General features: G+C 37.5%; 1 protein-coding gene across 5 annotated transcripts; it reads left to right on the top strand.

The window, feature by feature from the left end:
• Window positions 1-509: 509 nt before the first annotated feature.
• Window positions 510-20,269, top strand: LOC147759129 (uncharacterized). Of its 5 annotated transcripts, none has more exons than XR_015331614.1 (3): window positions 510-593; window positions 903-1,088; window positions 18,904-20,269. XR_015331614.1 is itself a non-coding variant. In XM_086998510.1 (3 exons), the coding sequence occupies exon 3, from the start codon at window positions 7,664-7,666 to the stop codon at window positions 8,942-8,944; it is 1,281 nt and encodes a 426-aa protein (XP_086854636.1). In that variant the 5' UTR covers window positions 510-593; window positions 903-1,088; window positions 7,637-7,663; the 3' UTR covers window positions 8,945-9,679. The 5 variants fall into 5 exon arrangements, 2 of the variants coding, with proteins under 2 accessions (XP_086854636.1, XP_086854637.1); XR_015331612.1 differs by having other exon boundaries at window positions 18,897-20,269; XM_086998510.1 differs by lacking the exon at window positions 18,904-20,269 and adding an exon at window positions 7,637-9,679.
• The last annotated feature ends 238 nt before the right edge of the window (window positions 20,270-20,507 follow it).

Below are 20,507 nucleotides of genomic sequence, written 5' to 3'. Positions count from 1 at the left end.
TGACTGATATAAGTAGCAAACACTGTAAAATGAATTAGAGAGCATTATCTGGTAACCAGCTTAGTGCTTGCATGTTGAGCTGTAGATATTATATCATACGAGTCTTTACGAACAATGTAATTCGTAAATCAACATGGAGATGACTGACCCAATGATTGCTGTTAATTGCAATTAATTGATTTGGGAGCTGCGGGTTCATTAAATTGTGTTGTGTTTGAATGGGGATATTTGCAGAGCTACTAGTACGTATGCCTGGTACCCTGAGTGTCAGAGCAACGTGAAAGTTAGTTTGTTTAGTATTTAATACAGCTTGGAGTCACTTTCACTAGCTCTGACGAACAGCGACAAACTGAGGGCGTTCTTCTTCAAAATTTTGCCTGGGGCGCTTCCATATTTGGAAGTCACACGTCACAGCTGTGTCCGCCTGGATCCATATTTGGAAGTCATAAGTCTCGTACGTCACAGGTTTTTCCGCCTGGAGCTGCCTTTCCCGCCTTGCGCTGACATACATGTAATCTCGTGCAGACGAGACAAGAATCAAAGTGTCTGAAGCGGATTTAGAAGTTTGAATTGAAAATATCTTGCAGTCGAAGGTCAGTGCCACAATACAAGCAACATTCTGCTTTAAAAATTGATTTTGGTGTAGCCATTGCGAAGCCCTTATAGTGGTATCGGGTGTAGCTGTCAAACTTGGCACACGGCAAGCACGTGTATTGTAATATCTCAGGACTAAATGTTCCTTGATAAGCAAAAAATACAAAAACATTGGATATACCTTCTTCTTTCAGAAACATTTTATTTATTTCTCACTTTACATATCTTAAATACAACAAATAAAATTAAATAAAGCAGAATTAAATCTGTTTTACGTTTCATTTTGGTCTGATGACATTCAACTGCAGATTCACTGCGGAGCCGTTCTATTTGATTGACTGGAGCCTAACATGGCCGCTGTGCACTAGAGCCTGTTATTGCGACATGGGTTATATATGAAATCAAGATCGAGCTGGCAATACCGGAATCTAGAACCTAGGGTAATGCCTGGGGGACTTGGAGGGACAAGAGAGAAAGGGGGAGTAATGGAAAGGGTAGGTAATGTGCAATAACTATAACACGCTGTAACCTAAATAATTAACTACAGCTTTAGAAAATGCACAGTGTCTAGTTGATGTTATAAAGGTTAGAGGATACTTGAATGATACTATTTACAAAGTAACATATATGAGATGAAAGAGAAAAAGTTCAAGGAGAGAGGAACACTTACATACATTTAGTAAAGCAAATTATATTGAATTATTAAGTCGAATGATTATTGAATCTAGTTCTAGAAAACACATGTACTAGTAACAGCTAGACTTTAGTTCATTAAGTATATTCAATTGTGTACTAGTACTCTTCCAATCTCTAAAAATGAAGATTTCTTTGTGTGTGTAAGTATGCTGCATTGACTTAACATGACTCAGCTGAGCACAGTCTGAGAGACTTGACTGTTTTATAAGTACTGGAATATGTGAACTGAAGTTTGCTTGTGGCAACCTAACTTAAAGTTCTGTATCAGGGAACAAATAGGTGATGACTTAGTTGTTGTTGTGGCAAAATTCCCTTCTGTAAAGGAATGTGCACATCTAGTTAATAGCCCAATATCTGCAGATATCTGTTGAAAAATATTCTCCTGAGCCTTGGTACCTGTAGAGAATAAACTTTTAGACTTATTTACTGTAGGCTTAAGGGGGGCTTAATTACATGGGAGGTATCGGATATACACTGGGATTGTTAACTAAAAAATGTGAAAGGATTGAATGTCTGCTACCCAAACCAATCACTCACACTATCTATTGTCAGTTAAGTGGGTCAGTCACCAATATCCTAGGTGCGTTTTTATCCTTGTCCAGTGACCTATCAATAATTCTGACTTGCGTATAGAAATGTAGAGCAAACACTGTATTAACGAGGCTGTTTTCTTACACGGAACAACATAACAACGCGCCATTAAAACTTGATGTTGTTTGCCTGTGACTGCCAGGTAATATTTACGCATGCTTATATATACTGTAGTACTAGCATGTTATAGAACAGAGAGTACTCTGCATACTCAGTTATAATATTTTATATCATTGATTATACCTTTGTTGTAAGTTGATTTTTCCTTAAAGTGTTAGCTACATGAATTTAAAAAATGATATGTTGTTGAATTTTTTGTTTTCTGGATAAAACCAATTTTTTAAAGCAATTTTGCTGGAAAAAATATGGCATTTGTCAGTGATTTAAACATAATTTTATCAAATATATATATATATATATATATATATATATATATATATATATATATATATATATATAGTTTCACCGTTTTCCAGTGTCCTAAAATCTGCCTTTGGATCTTATTTAGGGACAGTTATAGAGATTTGTTTATACACTTGTCTATGTGGAAATGATACGAAACCCAAACCTCCATTATAAAGTGTGAAATCCAGTAAAATAATGTTAATTTGATCAGGAATGCCATCTGAATCAGACTTTTTCTCCTTTGATTTGTCCCTCAAATAAAAAAGGAAAGTGAGTAAAGAAAGATCACAAGTGTCAGGCACAGGGGTGTAGTGACTATGTTGACACTAGGTACGTTTCATTAGTCGCAGTGAAAAGTCGGCAAAGAAACAACATCTGGATGCCAGGCGGGAAGGTGTCAACATTTTTCGTTTAGATAAAAACCTGAACACTTTTCAGACATGGTCGCTTTGAGAGGAACTTTGAGAATAAGAGCATATGGAATACTTAAATTTGGATATAATTTCTTCTGCTTGGATGAAGGAACCTTCAAGTCGCTTAGTTTGTAGGTGAGGAAAATCAGTTCATGAAAAATTATTTTATTTGCATTTCTTTTTATCCATCATGCCCATACTGCTGAACAAGACTTTTTTCTCTTTCTCTCTCTCACAGTCACACACACACACGTGGGTGTGAGTGACCTGTTTTTCTTTAGCAAAGATAAACCAGACAAGTTAAGTTGACAGAAGACACAAGACACAACTTGTGTGTGGAGTGTGTGTCATGTGATACCTGTCTTAGGTATGATAAAGTTGCCAATGTTGTAACAGTCCTAACATATAGTCATTAAAGAAAGCAATGCAACATCACAATGGAGAAAAGCAGAACAGTAAACACATTAATGTCTAACCTTACAAAACCCAGCATTGACAGACAGGGTGTGCCAGTGTTCTTTATTTTGTCTTGAGACATTCGTGATTTTTTTTCCAGTTCTTGTATTTACTTAAGTGAACGAACAGAAAGCATAACAAATCATACAGTCAATTGATAATGAGTTAGCCCCTTGAGCTTATGAAGTTTTGTAATATAGATTTACCATCCCAGTACAAATAACCACAAACTTAAATACATAAGTAGCATGAAATATTAATTATCTTTATATCAAACAATCACGCACTTATCCTGGGGGACTTGAAAAGGTTAAAAAAAGTTCTGAAATTCCAGTTTGTTTTGTAATATGGCAGGAAACTTCAGTGTTGTGTTAGTTAATAAAAAACAATATGTGACATCAACTTCCAATCTAAATGGTAGCGCTGTGGGTCGGTTGCCTGGGGAGAAGAGGCATGAGAAGAGCACCTGACAGACACTGGGGAGGGGATTCATGAAGGAAAGAGACTTGAATGCAGTTATTTTAATAATATGTACTGAGACTGTATTCTTTTTCCTTATTTTTGATTTTTTGTTTTTGTTGATGTGGAAAACAGGCTGCCCTTTAGTACTGTTCCATACAGTAAAAGTACAAAAATGCTATGTAGAATACTAGTAATATTTTTTAATGATTCCAAAGTTATGTTTCTTCTGAAAACCTAGATAATTTTTCTCCATTGCAAAGATAAAGTCCTTGCTGTATTTGTCACTTGTCTGTTTTAAATTTGTCTCTCCCAGGATTGTACTCTTAGGGGTGTATATTGCACACTTCAATCTGGGCCCAGTTTCATAAAGGACGTTTAGCACTAACCAGTGTATAAGCCTAACCAGTGGATAAATTCTCCTAACACCCATTATCTGAAAGGTGGTTAAAATTGTGTTGCATAAACAGTGTTCAAACAGCCGGTTAGTTAACTGTCCAGTGCTTAACTGGATATAATATTTAAAGGTCAGTTAACTAACATGCTGATTAAACGCTGTTTATGAAACACAACTTCAACTGCCGTTTAGTTAACAGGTGTTAGGAGAATTTATCCACTGGTTAGACTTACACCCCATTTCCATAGATTAGATCGACCTACTTTAGATCGACCTAACTCCCTGGGGGTTCCCATAGATTTTAGATCGACCTATCCCCACGGGGAGTCTCACTAGATTACTTTCAGATAATCCGATTTAAATGTCCGTCCAGCCTACTACAAGCTGTAAGGGGTTAATTAACTTTCGTGTCCGCCCGGCTGACAGCTATTTAGCGGGAACCCCCAGGGAGTTAGGTCGATCTAAAGTAGGTCGATCTAATCTATGGAAATGGGGTGTCAAACACTGGTTAGTGCTAAACGTCCTTTATGCTGGTTGTATTCTTGTTGATATGTTTTTTGTTGTCTATTTTACAAATGTTTTGCTGAAGCATTTCGGATATGGAGACTTCAGTGTTTAGGTGTACATTTGTGGATAAGCTTCTTTGTATTTTTTTTCATATTTGAGGGTGGTCAACATATATACTTGTGATATTGTTCAATTATCAGTCTTTTTCCTTTCATCTCTCTCTCTCTCTCTCTCTCTCTCTCTCTCTCTCTCTCAGTCCCTGCAAGCCAGCCCTTCACTAATACATTTACCAGTAACTCCATCAATAATAACCAGGTAAGCAGAATGAGTTCATTATGTTATTGAGGCTGAAGAGTAAGGAAATCAATGCACTCACACATTGATTCAATACCGGCCTTTAACTGTGCAACAAAAAAATTACTAACAGGGCAGGATTTGGAAGCTAATTGTCAGCGTTGCTCACACGGGGTTAGCTGTATAACACCTTGCTGTATTATTTCTAGCCGCTTTGAGGTAAAATCAATGGGAACTTTTTCAAATGGACTTTTGATACAGTTTAAGATGCCAAGATTTTTCTCTGGCAGGTGAGTTGGACCAGGGAATTATATCGGAGGGAATGGAAACGGGTGGCAATCTATTGTCTATTGTTAAGGGGCGGGACAAAGTGTACGAGTGACAGGCCAAAGCGACGGGGGGTCACCTGTGGAAATCCACAGAGTAGTCCGTTAACTTGCGAGAATACGCGAGTACAATCCTTAACTCAGCCCATCATGCTGGCATACGGAAACCGCGAAAACCTCAGAAAAAATACTAATACTCCTATGTTATCGACTGGTAAATTCAAAATTTGGATAACAGAGACCACATTACACACATTATGATCATTGATACAGATTTTTCAATGAATTGACTATGTAAAAGCTGAGTTTTCCACAACGACGACCTAACGAAGCTATTTGGTTTACCTTCGACATGTATAAACAACAGTGCCCCATTAGGTGCCCTCTCAGGTATTGGATAACAGCACAGGTTACTTACGTGCTTATAGTAGGCCTATATAAAGTAGAAATTACAAGTTGTTTTTATTTTGATCAAAAGTTTAAATACAAATCCATGCTTGTAATTAGTTTTGTTGTCAATACAAGTAAAAAATTGTTTGTGATAAGTGTGCAAAATAAAAATAACAATGCAGTTCACATGGTTTTCTTAAAAATCATAATCATGTCAGTGGAGAGAAAACGTCATTGGGTAAGTACTGAAAGGCCGCTCTCTTGCACGTTGTAGACTGGAAGGCTGACTCCTTTACATATCATATTGAACAGGCGTACACCTTCATGGGCATTTATTATCATCATGAATAGTGCTGACACAAAATGAAAAGTGCACACACAGGACATTTTTTTCTGTGATCAGAAATGTGTTGTTAATATTTTGTAGGAAGCATATACGATTTTTTATCAGAATGTCATATACCTGTAAATTGTCTGTGTATTATCAGGGGCAGATTGAGGCAGTCTTCTGGGTCTCTCGGAAGACGGTCAGATTTTCAAGTTTCCATTGACGATAACTTAGTTTTTTTTTTTTTTTTTTTTTTTTTTTTTCGGATGATGTTGAATGGAGGATGGATGCAAAGATAATTTGAAAGACTGTCAGAAAATATATCTGGATCCGCCCCTGTATTATGGATATTATTTGATTCTTGTACGTTATTTATTTGCTTGTACATGTAGCAGTATTATAGGATTTTGATAGAGATTTCAAATGTATAATAAGGATTAAATGTCAGACAGCAGTGTAAGATGCAATGGATGGATTCAATTAGTTAATTCTAATTTAAAATTCTATGCCGCATCTCTTTGTGATAGCAGCAGCCTCTGTCTGCCTGGAGTAGTAACAGAAGATGGTGACCTTTTCTTTTCCCCATGTTCATTGGCCATAACAGACCTGAAAAGAGTAAAAATAATAACTGTACATTTTCCCCTTGCATGATCATTCGGAAATTTAACGAGACAATTTTCTACAAGCATCACAGTCTATGTTTCAGATAGCTTATAATGCCCCCTGTCTGGACGTGCCATTTTACCTGACCAGGTAAATTTTGCAGGTATAAAAACAGTCAGACAATTAAATCACAGGTATAGTGTTTTAGACAATAGCAAAGATCACCCAAATTGCAACCATGATAAGGTGTGCATCTAATCAGTTCTAATTACAGAGGAGGATATAATCAACAATTGTAGCAAAAGAATACTTGTACCCAATTACAAAGTGGTAAATATAGCAAGGTCCTCATGACATACATGTAGATGTATACAAAGGAAGTGGTGATTTAATAGAACTGGCACAGCCCTGGTCATATAAAACTTTCTATAAGTAAGAAGCATATTCAGAACTTGCTAGAAAAAATCCAAATTGTTATTTCCCACTGACATTTCCATTAAAAACATAAAAACAAATTCAAAATTGTGTAAACACACGCCTGTTATATTCCATTCCCACAACGAGGTTGGTGATCTAAAAAGTGCCACGATAGAGGAGTAAAAAACATCCCGCTGTTAAACTGAAGTTCATTTGTACACCAATGCACCCTTTCAGACTAGTCTTTCACGAAAAACAAGCTGTCAATTCATCATTTCCCATTAAAAATACTTAAAACGTGCAAATTCAAATGGGCATAAAATTGGGTCTAAACCACGTGACCAATGTCCGAATTTACAAAGTTCAATATAAGTCTGGTCCGCTAGTTAAAACAGCTGCGTGACAATCTGAACAACATAGCCCAATGCACGCTACATATATTTGTGTGTAAAATAAAATATAACATTAACATGTTTTCATCGTGCAAAGATCCGTAAACTGCAAAACCCCGAAAGGTGTGTTAATAGCGTGTGCTGACATCAAACTCGGGATACATAAAAGAAACAACAACACATTTATTTTGACCAGCCGAGACCACTTCAAAGTATCGATGTATGTAGAATACTTTATAATCGATATATGATTATAGTATATATATGGGTTTAGAAATTAAAAAAAAAATTAAACAAATCCAAACAAGGAAACAAAACCATTAGATCTCTCTCTCTCTCTCTCTCTCTATTTATATATATATATTTAGATTTCAGATGTGTGAATTCGTACATGAATGATCCAACATACTGGAACGGCCACGACAATGCGGATATCTCAGAGATTCATGTTTCTTTCGACTATCATACTTGCCTCAGTGTTTCTTATTTCATGGGTGAGTCAAAGCAATGTGGTGAAGTACAGAGACAACGGGGACACAAATTCACAAAACAAGAAAAGACCAAATGCTTGGGTAGGCTTACCTGAGTCCCTAAGTTTTATATTTGAAATAAGGTATGCAGTTGTACGACCGAGAAATTACAGCCAGACGACTGGGAAGCGATTTGTGTATCTCATTGAAAGCCCTTCAAAGGGGGACATCAAAGGTTTACAAGAAACAAACGAACGTGACGTCATTTGGCTGACATTTGCAGATAGGTCAGGTGACATTTACGCCCCAGACACCTCCGCTGCTTCTGGAAGAAATGTGCTTCTGCAGCACGCGGTGAACTTAGCGTCCCAAATGAAAGACGGCGGTTATCTTTATTATATATTCATGGACGACGACCTGGAGCTTTCAGTTAAGTCGGATGGACAGGTCAATTGGAAACCTTGGCCCAAGATGGCCTCGGACCCTTTTCAGCGGTTCGAGGAGTTTCTTATGTATTACCAACCTGCTGTGGGGCACGTACGTTACCAAGATATGACTAGACAGTTTGTCAATACAAAAGAACCCGTGAACTTGAACTGGGATTTTGATGAGTGTTTGAATGCTTTCCACAAGGATACACTGTCATTTCTGGTACCTTACGATTTGCAACTAGACTGTGAATCGTGGTTCAATGGCGCCTGGATAACTCGTCAGCTGATTTCGATGCTGTATCATAGTTATCGCATTCAGTGCAACTCGTTGTATGTTGCTAATAGTATTTCAAATAGAATTATCTCAAAGGACAGGTACAAACAAAATTATGATTACGAAATGCCTCGACACTACATCTCGTCTGCTTTACTGACGAAAACAAAAACTAACCCTCCCAAAGCCAACCCATTAATTGAAGCTGTATTAAAAGGAACGTCTTCGCGCCAAAGTCCAGGTACTCTACAGCCAGGTCCTTACATAAAGATTCCAGGGAAGCCGAAAGTAAAAGAGAACCAATCGTATCTTGTGACACCGGATTTCATCCTTCAACACTGGGACCATACCCACCCCATGATTAGAAAGAAATTAATGTGGTTGCAAAAACCAGAAATACAGAAAATCCTTGGACTAGAAAACCGTCTCCAGCAGCCATTTACACCCGATACATTGTACTGCTCAGGACCGAATAAATTTTCACTATTAATTGGACAATGAAATCAAAAGGCCTTACAGAATCTTTCCATCCAACTTATCTTCAAACGTCTATCTGCATTAGAGTCGATCATTTGAATAAATGTTTTCTTTTCATAAAATTATGATTAACTATGATCTAACGTCTTGCGCTACAGAGACAATGCTATACTGGTATTACATGATTATTTCTTGTTGACAAAGAGTATTTTGTAGAACATTCTTCAAACACTAATCGCATGTGCTGTATCGGATTCACGTGTTTACGTACATGTGTAAGGGGTGTACAGGTTGAGATAAGAATATGAAAAAAAAATCACCAAATCCTATGTAAGGAACTTTTTACACATATGAAATGATTCTCTACGCTTCATTTAAGTTAGTAAGCTTTTAATTGAAGGTTGGGCTCGAAATAAGACCCTTTGTTCTCCACTTATTTAGCACAAAATGCAATGCAGAGACTCACGGTTCGCGTACGTACTGTCGATAAAAAGTACACATTAAGGCCGACTTCTACAACCCAAATGATTAGAAACGATGTATAACATGCTAGTGTAAGAGCAATAGCTTCAAATTGATGAGTTATGCCTTACCCGTATTTCAAAATTGTGACTGGCGGCCATCTTGGATTTGAGGATCAAAATGGCTACCAATTGTCTTCAAAGCACCAGGTATGTGTTCTTTACCTTTAATTAAGCCATTTTGATCTCTGACGCTTGTTTCAAGCTCTTTAGGATTAAATAAAACATTTTGTACTAATTAGACTACTGTACATGGCACATGTAAGTCTATTTGACAACTTAAGCCTACATGCATATTGATTTTGGAGGCTAAAATAGTTTGTACTCACATTTCATGAAACAGATAATGAATTCTGCACCAGAATATAATATAAAACGACGTATCACTCATTTACAAAGATGTAATACATATAGTTTCAAAATAGCGAATTATGCCCAATTTCAAAATGGGTTTTGGCGGCCATCTTAGATTTGAGGGATAAAACGGCCACCAATGGCCTCCATAATGGTAAAAATGTGTTTTTTTGCTCATAATATAGTCCAATAGCGATGGTATATAACAAAAAATTGCATTGAGATATATTTGAATGCGGGTTATCAATATCCATGGTTTTGCAGCGTTCACACATATCTTGGTAGGCACTTAAAACACCCTCTTTGTTCCTTCAAATCACCTACTATCACCATAACAATATCAAAAATGACTTTTGCACCCCCAAAATAGTAAGAATCGATATATATATCAAGTATAGTTAGACCAAACGCTACAAAATTCAACATAAAATAGCAAAATTATGTCCACTTTCAAAATGGCGGATGGCGGCCATCTTGGATTTTAGGCACAAAATGGCCACCAATTGCTTCCAAATGATCAAAAATGGGTTCCTTGTCACTAATTTAGTCAGGTTTGATAATCTATACATGTTTCTAGGCCAAAAATTAATGGAAATATGAAATATTATATATTTTGGCACATAATTTGCATAATTTATGCTAACTAATGTATCGATAGAGGGCGTCTCTTTGGACAAAAAATTTTCTTTTGGCCCAAGGAACATTTATGCCAAGTTAGACATTTGTACTATAAAATGCAGCGTTTGACGCGAACTTTGTAAAAAATCAAAAGTTTTCTGTCTGATAATCCCACCAAGCTGTGATACAAACCAGGGAAGAAGAGTCCGCCTGTATGCAAGTCAGCAGCGTTACCATGCAGCCACGACAGCTCCGTTGGTACGAATTGATCAGATGGAAACTTTCAACCTCCTCACGGAGAGCGCCAGATTGGGTGTACATGTGTAGACCTGCTGTCGCAATCGATAATCCGGGTGCCGCATTTCAGCCCACGGAACCCCAGCCCCTGACATGAACGGTAAAGTTCATGACGTACACGAAGTCGTTTTTGACAACCCGACTCGGAGCTCGGAGTTTGTTTTATATTCAGATTGAGATTAGTTAGATGACTTTGAATGCTTTTATTTTCATTTGGTTTTGCATTGAGATAACGTTTGGTTTCACTTTTGACGTTGTGGAGCATGATGACGTCCACAGCTGTTCACACCTCGGCAGTTTAAGTATTGAGTAGTCTTTACTCTTTCAAATGTCGACTGCTGACTTGCCCCGGGTACTGTATGAACATATGAAAAGTCTTGAGAAGCAAGGGCCCAAGATAGGAAAGGAGGGGCATTAAAAAAAAAGAAACAAACAAAACTGATAAAAAGAGTAGCGGTGACGCAAATTTTCTCTTATAGTAAAAAATCAAAAGTTTTCTCTCTGATAATCAAACCAAGAAGATAGCACATTTTGATGAAATGCAAGCCATACGGAGTTAGTTATAGCTCAATTTAAGTTCAAGATCTATGGCACCAATATAAGTGCGATTGCAACCATGGGCATTTTGAGTAAAACATATTTGGCAAATGATTCCTCCGAGGAGATGTCATTTTTCTACCGAACATGGATAACATGTGGTATGATGTGCTTTAATACCGGAAAAGCTACAGAATCAAAACAAGTTGGATCGTATTCACTGATAGGCCTGCTCTGTACGTTCGTAGTAAGATGACTTCGGATGCTTTTATTTTCATTTGGTTTTGCATTGAGATGCCGTTTGGTTTCACCTTTGACGTTGTGTCAATGTAAACTTGAAAATCTGACCGTCTTCCGGAAGACCCAGAAGAGCGTTAAACCGGATTTGAGATTTTATCAGAAATTATGTTTGTGAACATATTTTTTTAAATCTACAACCTGGGATACTACATTTTAAAACTTTTTTAAGTCACTCAGTGTCATTTCTTTCGTATTTGTTTTAAAATTATATTTCAAAATATTTATGACTCCTGTGTTTTTCCATATTCCTGGCATTTATAATCATTCGCCTTTTGGGGGTCCTGTGTGGGTCCTGGCGAATCTGCAGTTATCCACTCTAGAACAAATGATTTGCAAATACCCAAAATGCACTATCCTTGTCGAGAAAATGACATAAACTGTAACATATTAAGTAAGTTTTATTTCCAGTGCGGTTTTTACCATCCTCGCTTCATACTGGTACATGTGTTGAACGATGGTGAGATTCTCCCATTGGGCTTCTTGTCAAATTTCACCGGTAGGTGTCGTTGACTAAGGGTTGTATTTAGAACGTCACTGGTAAAAATCGATAAGATGTTGATTCATAACAGGTGTTTGGTCTGAAACAAGGAGAAGTTACACAGGTAAGGTACTTTGGATAGTAAACAGTAGCAGAACCTTTTTCTAAAATTAATTTTCAATTCTTTATTTTAAAATTTGATATTCGGAACCCATGCCAAAGACCTTTTTCAGACATCCAATAAAAGGGTAAATGATAATTCATACATGTTACCTGCCGAAAGGAACCCATGCATACAGCATTGGTCAAAAAGGTTGTCCCACCCCCATTTCCATGTACTTTTATTTACAAATGATCACCTAACAGCTGTTAATTGTTAGAAATAGTGTTTTTTATTACGTATACCGTGTCTAACATTTTTAATGGTTTAAAAAAATACAAAATAGTGGTGAAAATATACATATTTTATACCATTTAGTAAAATTTATAAGAGGTACCCCCTCAAATCGACTGTTTCACTGTGACTTCTAAAGATGTAAAGAAATGACTATAAAATTAAAAAGACGCCATCAAATGTCACCAAATTCACACACAATTAGCATTAGGGTGTGCTCATTAAAGATCACGTGCCTAACAGCATGTGCGTCTACCGCGTACTGCAATTATTTCCTGTAGACGGCGCGACAAGCCTTCAACACGGGTTACAATTCTGTTTTGTGGGATATTGCCCCATTCTTCTTAAACAAGTTGGGGGAGTTGGTCCACGTTTTTAAAGGGTTGGTTCTCCTTTGCATTGCACACTCCAATACATGTCACAGTTGATTAGTAAGTTTGATATCAGGGCTCAAAGATGGTGGTTCCATCCTTAGACCATTATGTTTCTTCAACAAACAGTTGCCAGGCGAGAGGTGTGAGCAAGTGTGCAGTCATGATAAAGCCTGAAGTTAACCCCAAAGTCAGTTCTTGAAGATGGAATGAGATATAAGCTGAGAATGCTACGTTCAGTGATCCCACAGGCACCTGAACCTGGCCATCCATCACTGGAAGGAGGTTGATTTTGATGCAGAATCAAATTATTTCTTGTATCCCATCGATGGTCAAAGAGGGTCCATAGACATGTTAAAAAATGCCTCTTGGAAGGGTGTGTGCAGGATAATATCGCCTGAGGTGTTAGATCAATCCGCATTTGGAGAACATTCCAAGCCCATGGTATTAGTACATTGTTACTTTTGGAACAAAACGTAACAGGGGTATTTTTATGTAACATTCTCAACAGAAATCTCACTCCATTTGCAAGAGGTGACTTCAGGGATACTACTGGCTTCATTGTGACGACGCACTTGCTCACAGCTCCCGTCTGGCAAACGATTTGTTGCAGAAACACAGGGCTCTGAGGATGGGACAACCGTCTTTGAGTCCTGATATTAATCCTACTGAGCACCTGTGGCATAAGTTGGAATGTGCATTGCAGAGGAGAACCAATTCCTAAATAATCTTGACCAATTCCGCCACGCTCTTTAGGATGAATGGGACAATATCCCACATAACAGAATTGTTACCCATGTTGAAGGCTTGTCGCGCCGTCTACAGGAGATAATTGCAGTACGCGGTAGATGCACACGCTGTTACGCACGTGATCTTTAACGAGCACACCCTAATGCTAATTGTGTGTGAATTTGGTGACATTTGATGGCACCTTTTCAATTTTATAGACATTTCTTTACATCTGTAGAAGTAACAGTGAAACAGTCGATTTGAGGGGGTACCTCTTATAAATTTTACTAAATGGTATAAAATATGTATATTTTCACCACTATTTTGTATTTTTTTAACCATTAATCATGTTAGACACGGTATCCGTGATAAAAAGCACTATTTCTAACAGTTCACAGCTGTGAGGTGATCATTTGTAAATAAAAATACATGGAAATGGGGGTGGGACAAATTTTTTGACCAATGCTGTATAATCGTGAAATAGTATTAAAATTTGTCTCAAATGCTATAATAATAATAATAATTTATTTATTTCGAGTCTAAAATCCATAAAATGTTCAATAGACTGTACCACATAAAATACAAAGAAGTTTATAGATAAAATGGTTTAGATATATATTATATAAATCAGAGCTATACTAAATTGTAATAAACAGTAATTAAAAGTAAAAAAACCAAGGTTTCCTTCGTGTAAAATTTTAAATTCATGAATAAAATGTCTTAAAAATGTGAGTTTTCCAATTCCCTTTTAAAAGATTCTTGTGATTCTATTCGTCTAATAAAAATTGGTAACTTATTCCACTCTACTGGTGCAGCTACACAAAATGATATGTCACCATATGTTTTTAACTTTGATTTGGGAACTTTCAGTAAAAGTTTGTCACCAGACCTCAGGGATCTTTGTGGGCTATAATGTTTGACTAGATCAATTATATATGGTGGATCTAGGTTATAAAAAGCAGCATGTGTAAAAACTACACCTTATTATTTAAGATTAAAGTTATCGTCTCTCTCGAGATCAGACTTTTTTTCGCTGTTCTCCTTCACCGCCCAAATTATTTGTTAGCAATATCCAACCCTTAACGTTCATTGTTGTATATTTATAAACATTAGGCAACTGAACAGCAAAACTTAATAACACCGTTAACTGTTCTGATTGTCAAAAATAGCCGTGGAAAAAGTACCCATATAGAGTCCACCTCAGCCAAAAGTAGAAAAGGTATTGGTTCAGGGCAGTGGTATAAAACAAATTAACAAGTAATCATGAAGTATATGTTATAACTATTTAAGATATCTTCAACACATTGTTAAATACATACAGACTTGACATTTAATATGGAATATTTTTTTCCAAATTATTTTTCGTCAGTTTTTTCCGATTTTGCTGACTTATAAATGAAAATAAGGATTAAAATGGCGTTTTAATAACTTTTATTTATCTCTTTGATGTCATTGTGACATCAGTTCATCACCTGAATTCGCCAGTGAAGCAAACAAAAATGCATTGCCTATTTTAGGTCATACGGCAACCATTGAAAGCGATGTTTTGGATCTCTATATTTTCCAAATTATCGTCTTTAAAAGAGTTATACGCCCAACAAAGGACCCTCATGTCAGTGTCTTGTCACAGCAACGATGGCTGTTACACCTGACCTCATCTGGCTGCTACCAGAGCTTTCAAGCGGCAAGGCATTCCTTAGGATAGGTTTTTAGAGTTTAATCTGGAAAAAAAATACCAGGCAACGGTCAAAACTTGTCCAGTTTGGTTCAGTTTTGTTGTAGGACACGCAGGCCGTTGATTCGGAGAGTAATACCTATCCACGTATTGTCTATGTGGTTCAAATATGGCGATTTTGATGACCAATGTATCTGCTCAATTCCTCGTCTCTGTAAGTTATCTGCTATTAAAAGTGCTCTGTGTGAACGGGCAATCTCATCGTGCAACCTAAAATTGTTCCTAAGGTGCCCCCTATCAAATGATAGTCAAATGGTTCCCACATTATTCCTTTATTTCATCTGGTTTAGGTTTTTATCAATGACTACCATTGCTGTTTTGGCACCAATGTGGTATTCACTCCAAATACTGACGCTGTCAATGACCCTAGTCACTTCAGAAGCGGCACACGACTTGTCGTAGGCCTCTTCTGGATGTCTGTAAACTCTGTTTGGACCAGTTAAGCGATACAGGTGAAATCTGACCTCAATAAAGAAAGCCACGCGGTTTCAGTGTTCTACCCAGAAACGGTCATGGTCCTCAATTCATTAGAGAAACAAACGACACTTTTTTACTGTTTACAGTGGCTTCCTCAGAGGTCGTTTGGTATCCTAACCTGCTTAAACCAGTTTGGTATTCGCTAAGAGCCTTGAAAAACGCGTTTTGGTCACAATTTGCCCCTCATTCTGAACGGACTGGGTGGATTTTATTTAGTTGCAGCAGCATATCATGAAGGACACTGAGTCCTGTACCCTGGTGGTAAGACGGCGATACATTGGCCGTGGTCTCTGTGTAGGTACATCAGTCTGGGTATAACTCCATAAAACTGTGCTGACCATTTCGTTTGACACAATAATCTGTCTGGCAATGTCTGTCTTTTTCGCGCCATTCTGTTACAGATTAACAATTTTGTAAAACATTGTTTAACTCATTTTAAGCACTGCAAAACTGACCGCTTGCATGCAACATTTCAAATTCTTCTATGCAGTAGTTACCGACATATGGATACTTTTTTAACAGCACCATGCTTCGCCAAAGCCAAGCTTTGGCTATCCCAAAGGGGCACTACCCAATTAAAACACTGCATATTACACAATGCAGCAGTGCACCAGACTTGGTAGTCAGTTAATTGGTAGCGACACACCTGACTTCACACTTCTCCAGTCAGATATTTTATGTGAGATCTGAGTTTTATGAAAAAAGAACGCATTTTTACCAAGGTATACCTTTGAAACTGAAATATTCCATATTAAATGTTAAGTCTGTATATGAGCGTTTATTTGATATATTAAGTGTACAAACGATTTTTCATCAACCTTAAAAAGTACATATCCCAAGATGGCTGTAGTTCGCCATGAGTTTGTGCCAGTGATATAATTAACTAATCCCCATCCTAATTAACTCATCGACTGAGCTTTAAGCGATAGGTAACGTGCCCCATTTCACACCTGTTAACACTTTTTGCTACGTCAAGAACTGCACTTACAATTATACATTAAAGGCGTACATTTTGATAACCCCTGCCCAGAGTAAATATGGGAATTGTTTGACCTTGACCAGACTACACACTTCTAATAAACGGTTCCAGACTATAGTATACACAGGGGTGTAAATGAACCCAGACTAGAATTCATGTATACGTAACGTCTTTGGTCAAATTCTACTCTCTCTTGATCTCTCTTGATATATTATCATATTGGCCTGTAAATATATTTTGTGCACGTTTCGGATATATTGTGCTTAACCGCAGTTACAGCTGGGACTGTATTCGTTTACATGATACTTCAGCAAGCAACCGTATCTAAAGTGGTAGGCAGTTACACAGAACATAGGTCAATGCTTATCAGCAAAATCGTCAGCTACCATACACTTAACGAGATATCTGTTGAAATGCATGACGGTTATCGAGACATGGAAAATGTTTTTAGCAAAGCGGTCCTGAGCAGGGGGTTCGCGATGGATGCAACCGGCCAACAATATGGTCCCATTGCAGGAGGGGGGTTGGTGGCGGGGTAGTGATCACAATTCGATGGGAATGAAATCATCTGTTCAATAATCAATCAAGTTAATTAAATTTGAACATCACAATTCATATCCAATTAGCAAAAACCAATTTCACCAAGATCAACATGACATTTATTTGATACGTGTACATGCAGAAATGCACCGGAGGGGAGATGGGACTACACAATTTATTAGGGCTGATACTTAAATGAATACTGTCACTTACACAGGACATTCGCCATAGCTTCCACTCAAAATAAAAAAAAAAACGAAGGTGCCCAACAATATTTCTTTATTCACTGCCGCACACATGTACAAATATCTCCACCACCAACATGGAGTCCCCTTTATCCTCTCAGAAAACTCCCACCCCAGAGGGACGACACAATCCTCTATCACCTCCACCGCAATCAGGATAGCCCCAATTATATTACTTTACAAACACAATGTTTGTCAACTTTTAATTATAGAGGTTTAACTCCCAAGACGTAAACACATGCAGCACATTATTAACCTTGACGTTTTGTCTCTTTTACACACAATCTACTTAAAATCATATGTTCAAGGGCAGTATGGGTGCACCTGGACAAAAGTGAGACATAATTTATTTATCGCCATGCATTTGCGAAGCCTCTTTGGCAGCATACCAAAAGTCCAGGTGAATTCCTTTGTGTGAAACACGTATGGTTTTCAAGCCCTTCACAAAAAAAAAAGACCGAACATGTTTGGCAGTGTTACACGTTAAGCTTTGTGTTTAGCATCTCCGGTGTATGATTCTACAATAAGTTTGGCTAAGCTCTTCTCCTGCTAAGAACGTGGATTGCAAAAATAAGTATTTTAGGGATTTTTCAAACCCATGGAGAGTGTTATAACTGTTATAATCTTATTTATGTAAGAATAATTGCTTACAGTTAGGATAATCAGAATTTCCACAACAATTGACTCTTAATGTTTTTCAGACTCAAGCTCATTAAGCTTTCAAATATCTTCTTTATTCAACACTTCTTTTGTAAGCTACGTTTGAAAATCAAGGTGGTTTCACAAGATGACTACCAAGACCTTATTCGTTTAGATAATGCAGAATTAAAAGTTGACATGTGATGAGGTAATGATGTCGCATCAAATATACTTCGAGTGAATTTTCTAATTCGAGCTGATGAAGTATCATCAGCTTTTTTTTTTTTTGTGGTCGAAAAAACATAGTAAGGGGTTCATATCTAATAAACAAAACTTAAAATGCAAACAGTGGAACTGGATTGTAGCTATATAGTTCACACCTTTGTTGTCAACGATGCCAATGCTCCTGCCAAAATAAGGTCCGGTGTCAGGACGCAACGCGCACCGATCACTATCTTACACCAATTTCTAAAGCAATAAAGTTGACGATAAACAAGGGCACAGCTTAATGGCAGTAACAAGTGTAGTGTTGACTAAAAATAACAATAACAATATTTTGCTCTAAACGTGTTAAAATTTAGTTCTAAAACTACATAAAATAAACTCTTTTTTTTACCAACCTAGACCATTCGAATGTATCGATCCACGTAATATACCAGTACTTTTGTTGTTATATGATTTTGGCATGGGTTTAGAAAAAAAAAAAAACAAAGAAACAAATACAAATAAACAAACAAAAAGTATTTCTATATATATTTCTAGATTTCAGATGTGAGAGTTCGTAGATGAATGTCCCAAAATACCACTACCGAAGGCAATGCAGATATCTAAGAGATGCATTTTTCTTTCGACTATCATAGTGGCCTCAGTGTTTCTATTTTTATGGGTGAGTCAAAGGACTTGGGTGAACAACAGCTGCAACGGGGACACAACGTCACAAAACACAAAAAGACCAAATTATCGGATAGGCCTACCTGTGTCCCTAGATTTTACATTTGAGGTAAGGTATGCAGTTATACGGCCGAGAAAATACAGCCAGACGACTGGGAAGCGATTTGTGTATCTCATTGAGAGCCCAACAAAGGGGGTCATCAAAGGATTACAAGAAACGAAAGAACGTGACGTCATCTGGATGACGTTTGCAGATAGGTCAGGTGACATTTACGCCCCAGACACCTCCGCTGCTTCCGGAAGAAATGTGCTTCTTCAGCACGCAGTGAACTTAGCGGCCCAAATGAAAGACGGCGGTTATCTTTATTATATATTCATGGACGATGACCTGGAGCTTTCGGTTAAGTCGGACGGACAGGTCAATTGGAAACCTTGGCCAAAGATGGCCTCGGACCCTTTTCAGAGGTTCGAGGAGTTTCTTATGTATTACCAACCGACTGTAGGACACGTTCGTTACCGAGATATGGGTAGACAACTTGTCAATAAAAAACAACCCGTAAATTTGAACTGGGATTTTGACGAGTGTTTGAATGCTTTTCACAAGGATTCACTGTCATTTCTCATTCCGTATGATTTTCACCTAGATTATGAATCGCGGTTTAATGGCGCCTGGATGACTCGTCAGTTGATCTCGATGTTGTATCATAGCTATCGCATTCAGTGCAACTCGTTGCATGTTACAAATCGCATTTCAAATAGAATGATCTCAAAGGACAGATACAAGCACAATTTTCATTTCGAAACACCGCGAAACTACATCTCGTCTGCTTTGCTGAAAAAAACAAAAACTAACCCTACCAAAGTCAACCCATTAATTGAAGCTGTATTAAAAGGAACGTCTTCGGGCCAAAGTCCAGGTACTCTACAGCCAGGTCCTTACATAAAGATTCCAGGGAAGCCGAAACTGAAAGGCAACCAATCGTATCTCGTGACACCGGATTTCATCCTTCAACACTGGGACCATACCCATCCCATGATTAGAAAGAAATTAACGTGGTTACAAAAACCAGAAATACAGAAAATCCTTGGACTAGACAACCGTCGTCGACGGCCGTTTACACCCGACACTTTGTACTGCTCTGCACCGAATAACTTTTCACTGACTATTAATTAGACAATGACATCGAAGGCTTAACATGACATGCTTTCCAATACATTTATTTTCAAACACCTATCTATATATGAGTCGATTATTTCAATAAATGATTTCTTGTCCTAAAATAATGATTAACTTTAATTTAATGCCATCTCTCAGCAAAGAGACAATGCTGTACTGGTATTACATATAATTGATTACAAGCTGATACCCGTCACTTCGATCTCTGAGCCATGGTAAGAGATTAGTATACACGATAAAAAATATAAATCGTATATACTAATCTCTTATCATAATATCAAAACAATGAATATTTAAGTTTGAAC

Source organism: Lingula anatina, unplaced genomic scaffold, assembly GCF_051362555.1.
Source record: "Lingula anatina isolate TDL-2025a unplaced genomic scaffold, LinAna3.0 unanchor82, whole genome shotgun sequence".
Classification (NCBI taxonomy): domain Eukaryota; kingdom Metazoa; phylum Brachiopoda; class Lingulata; order Lingulida; family Lingulidae; genus Lingula; species Lingula anatina.
This window is presented reverse-complemented; position numbering and strand designations above follow the sequence as displayed.

Bases quoted from the DNA above. Each gene is read 5' to 3' on its own strand.
- LOC147759129 (XM_086998510.1), top strand. From the start codon at position 7,664: ATGATCCAACATACTGGAACGGCCACGACAATGCGGATATCTCAGAGA.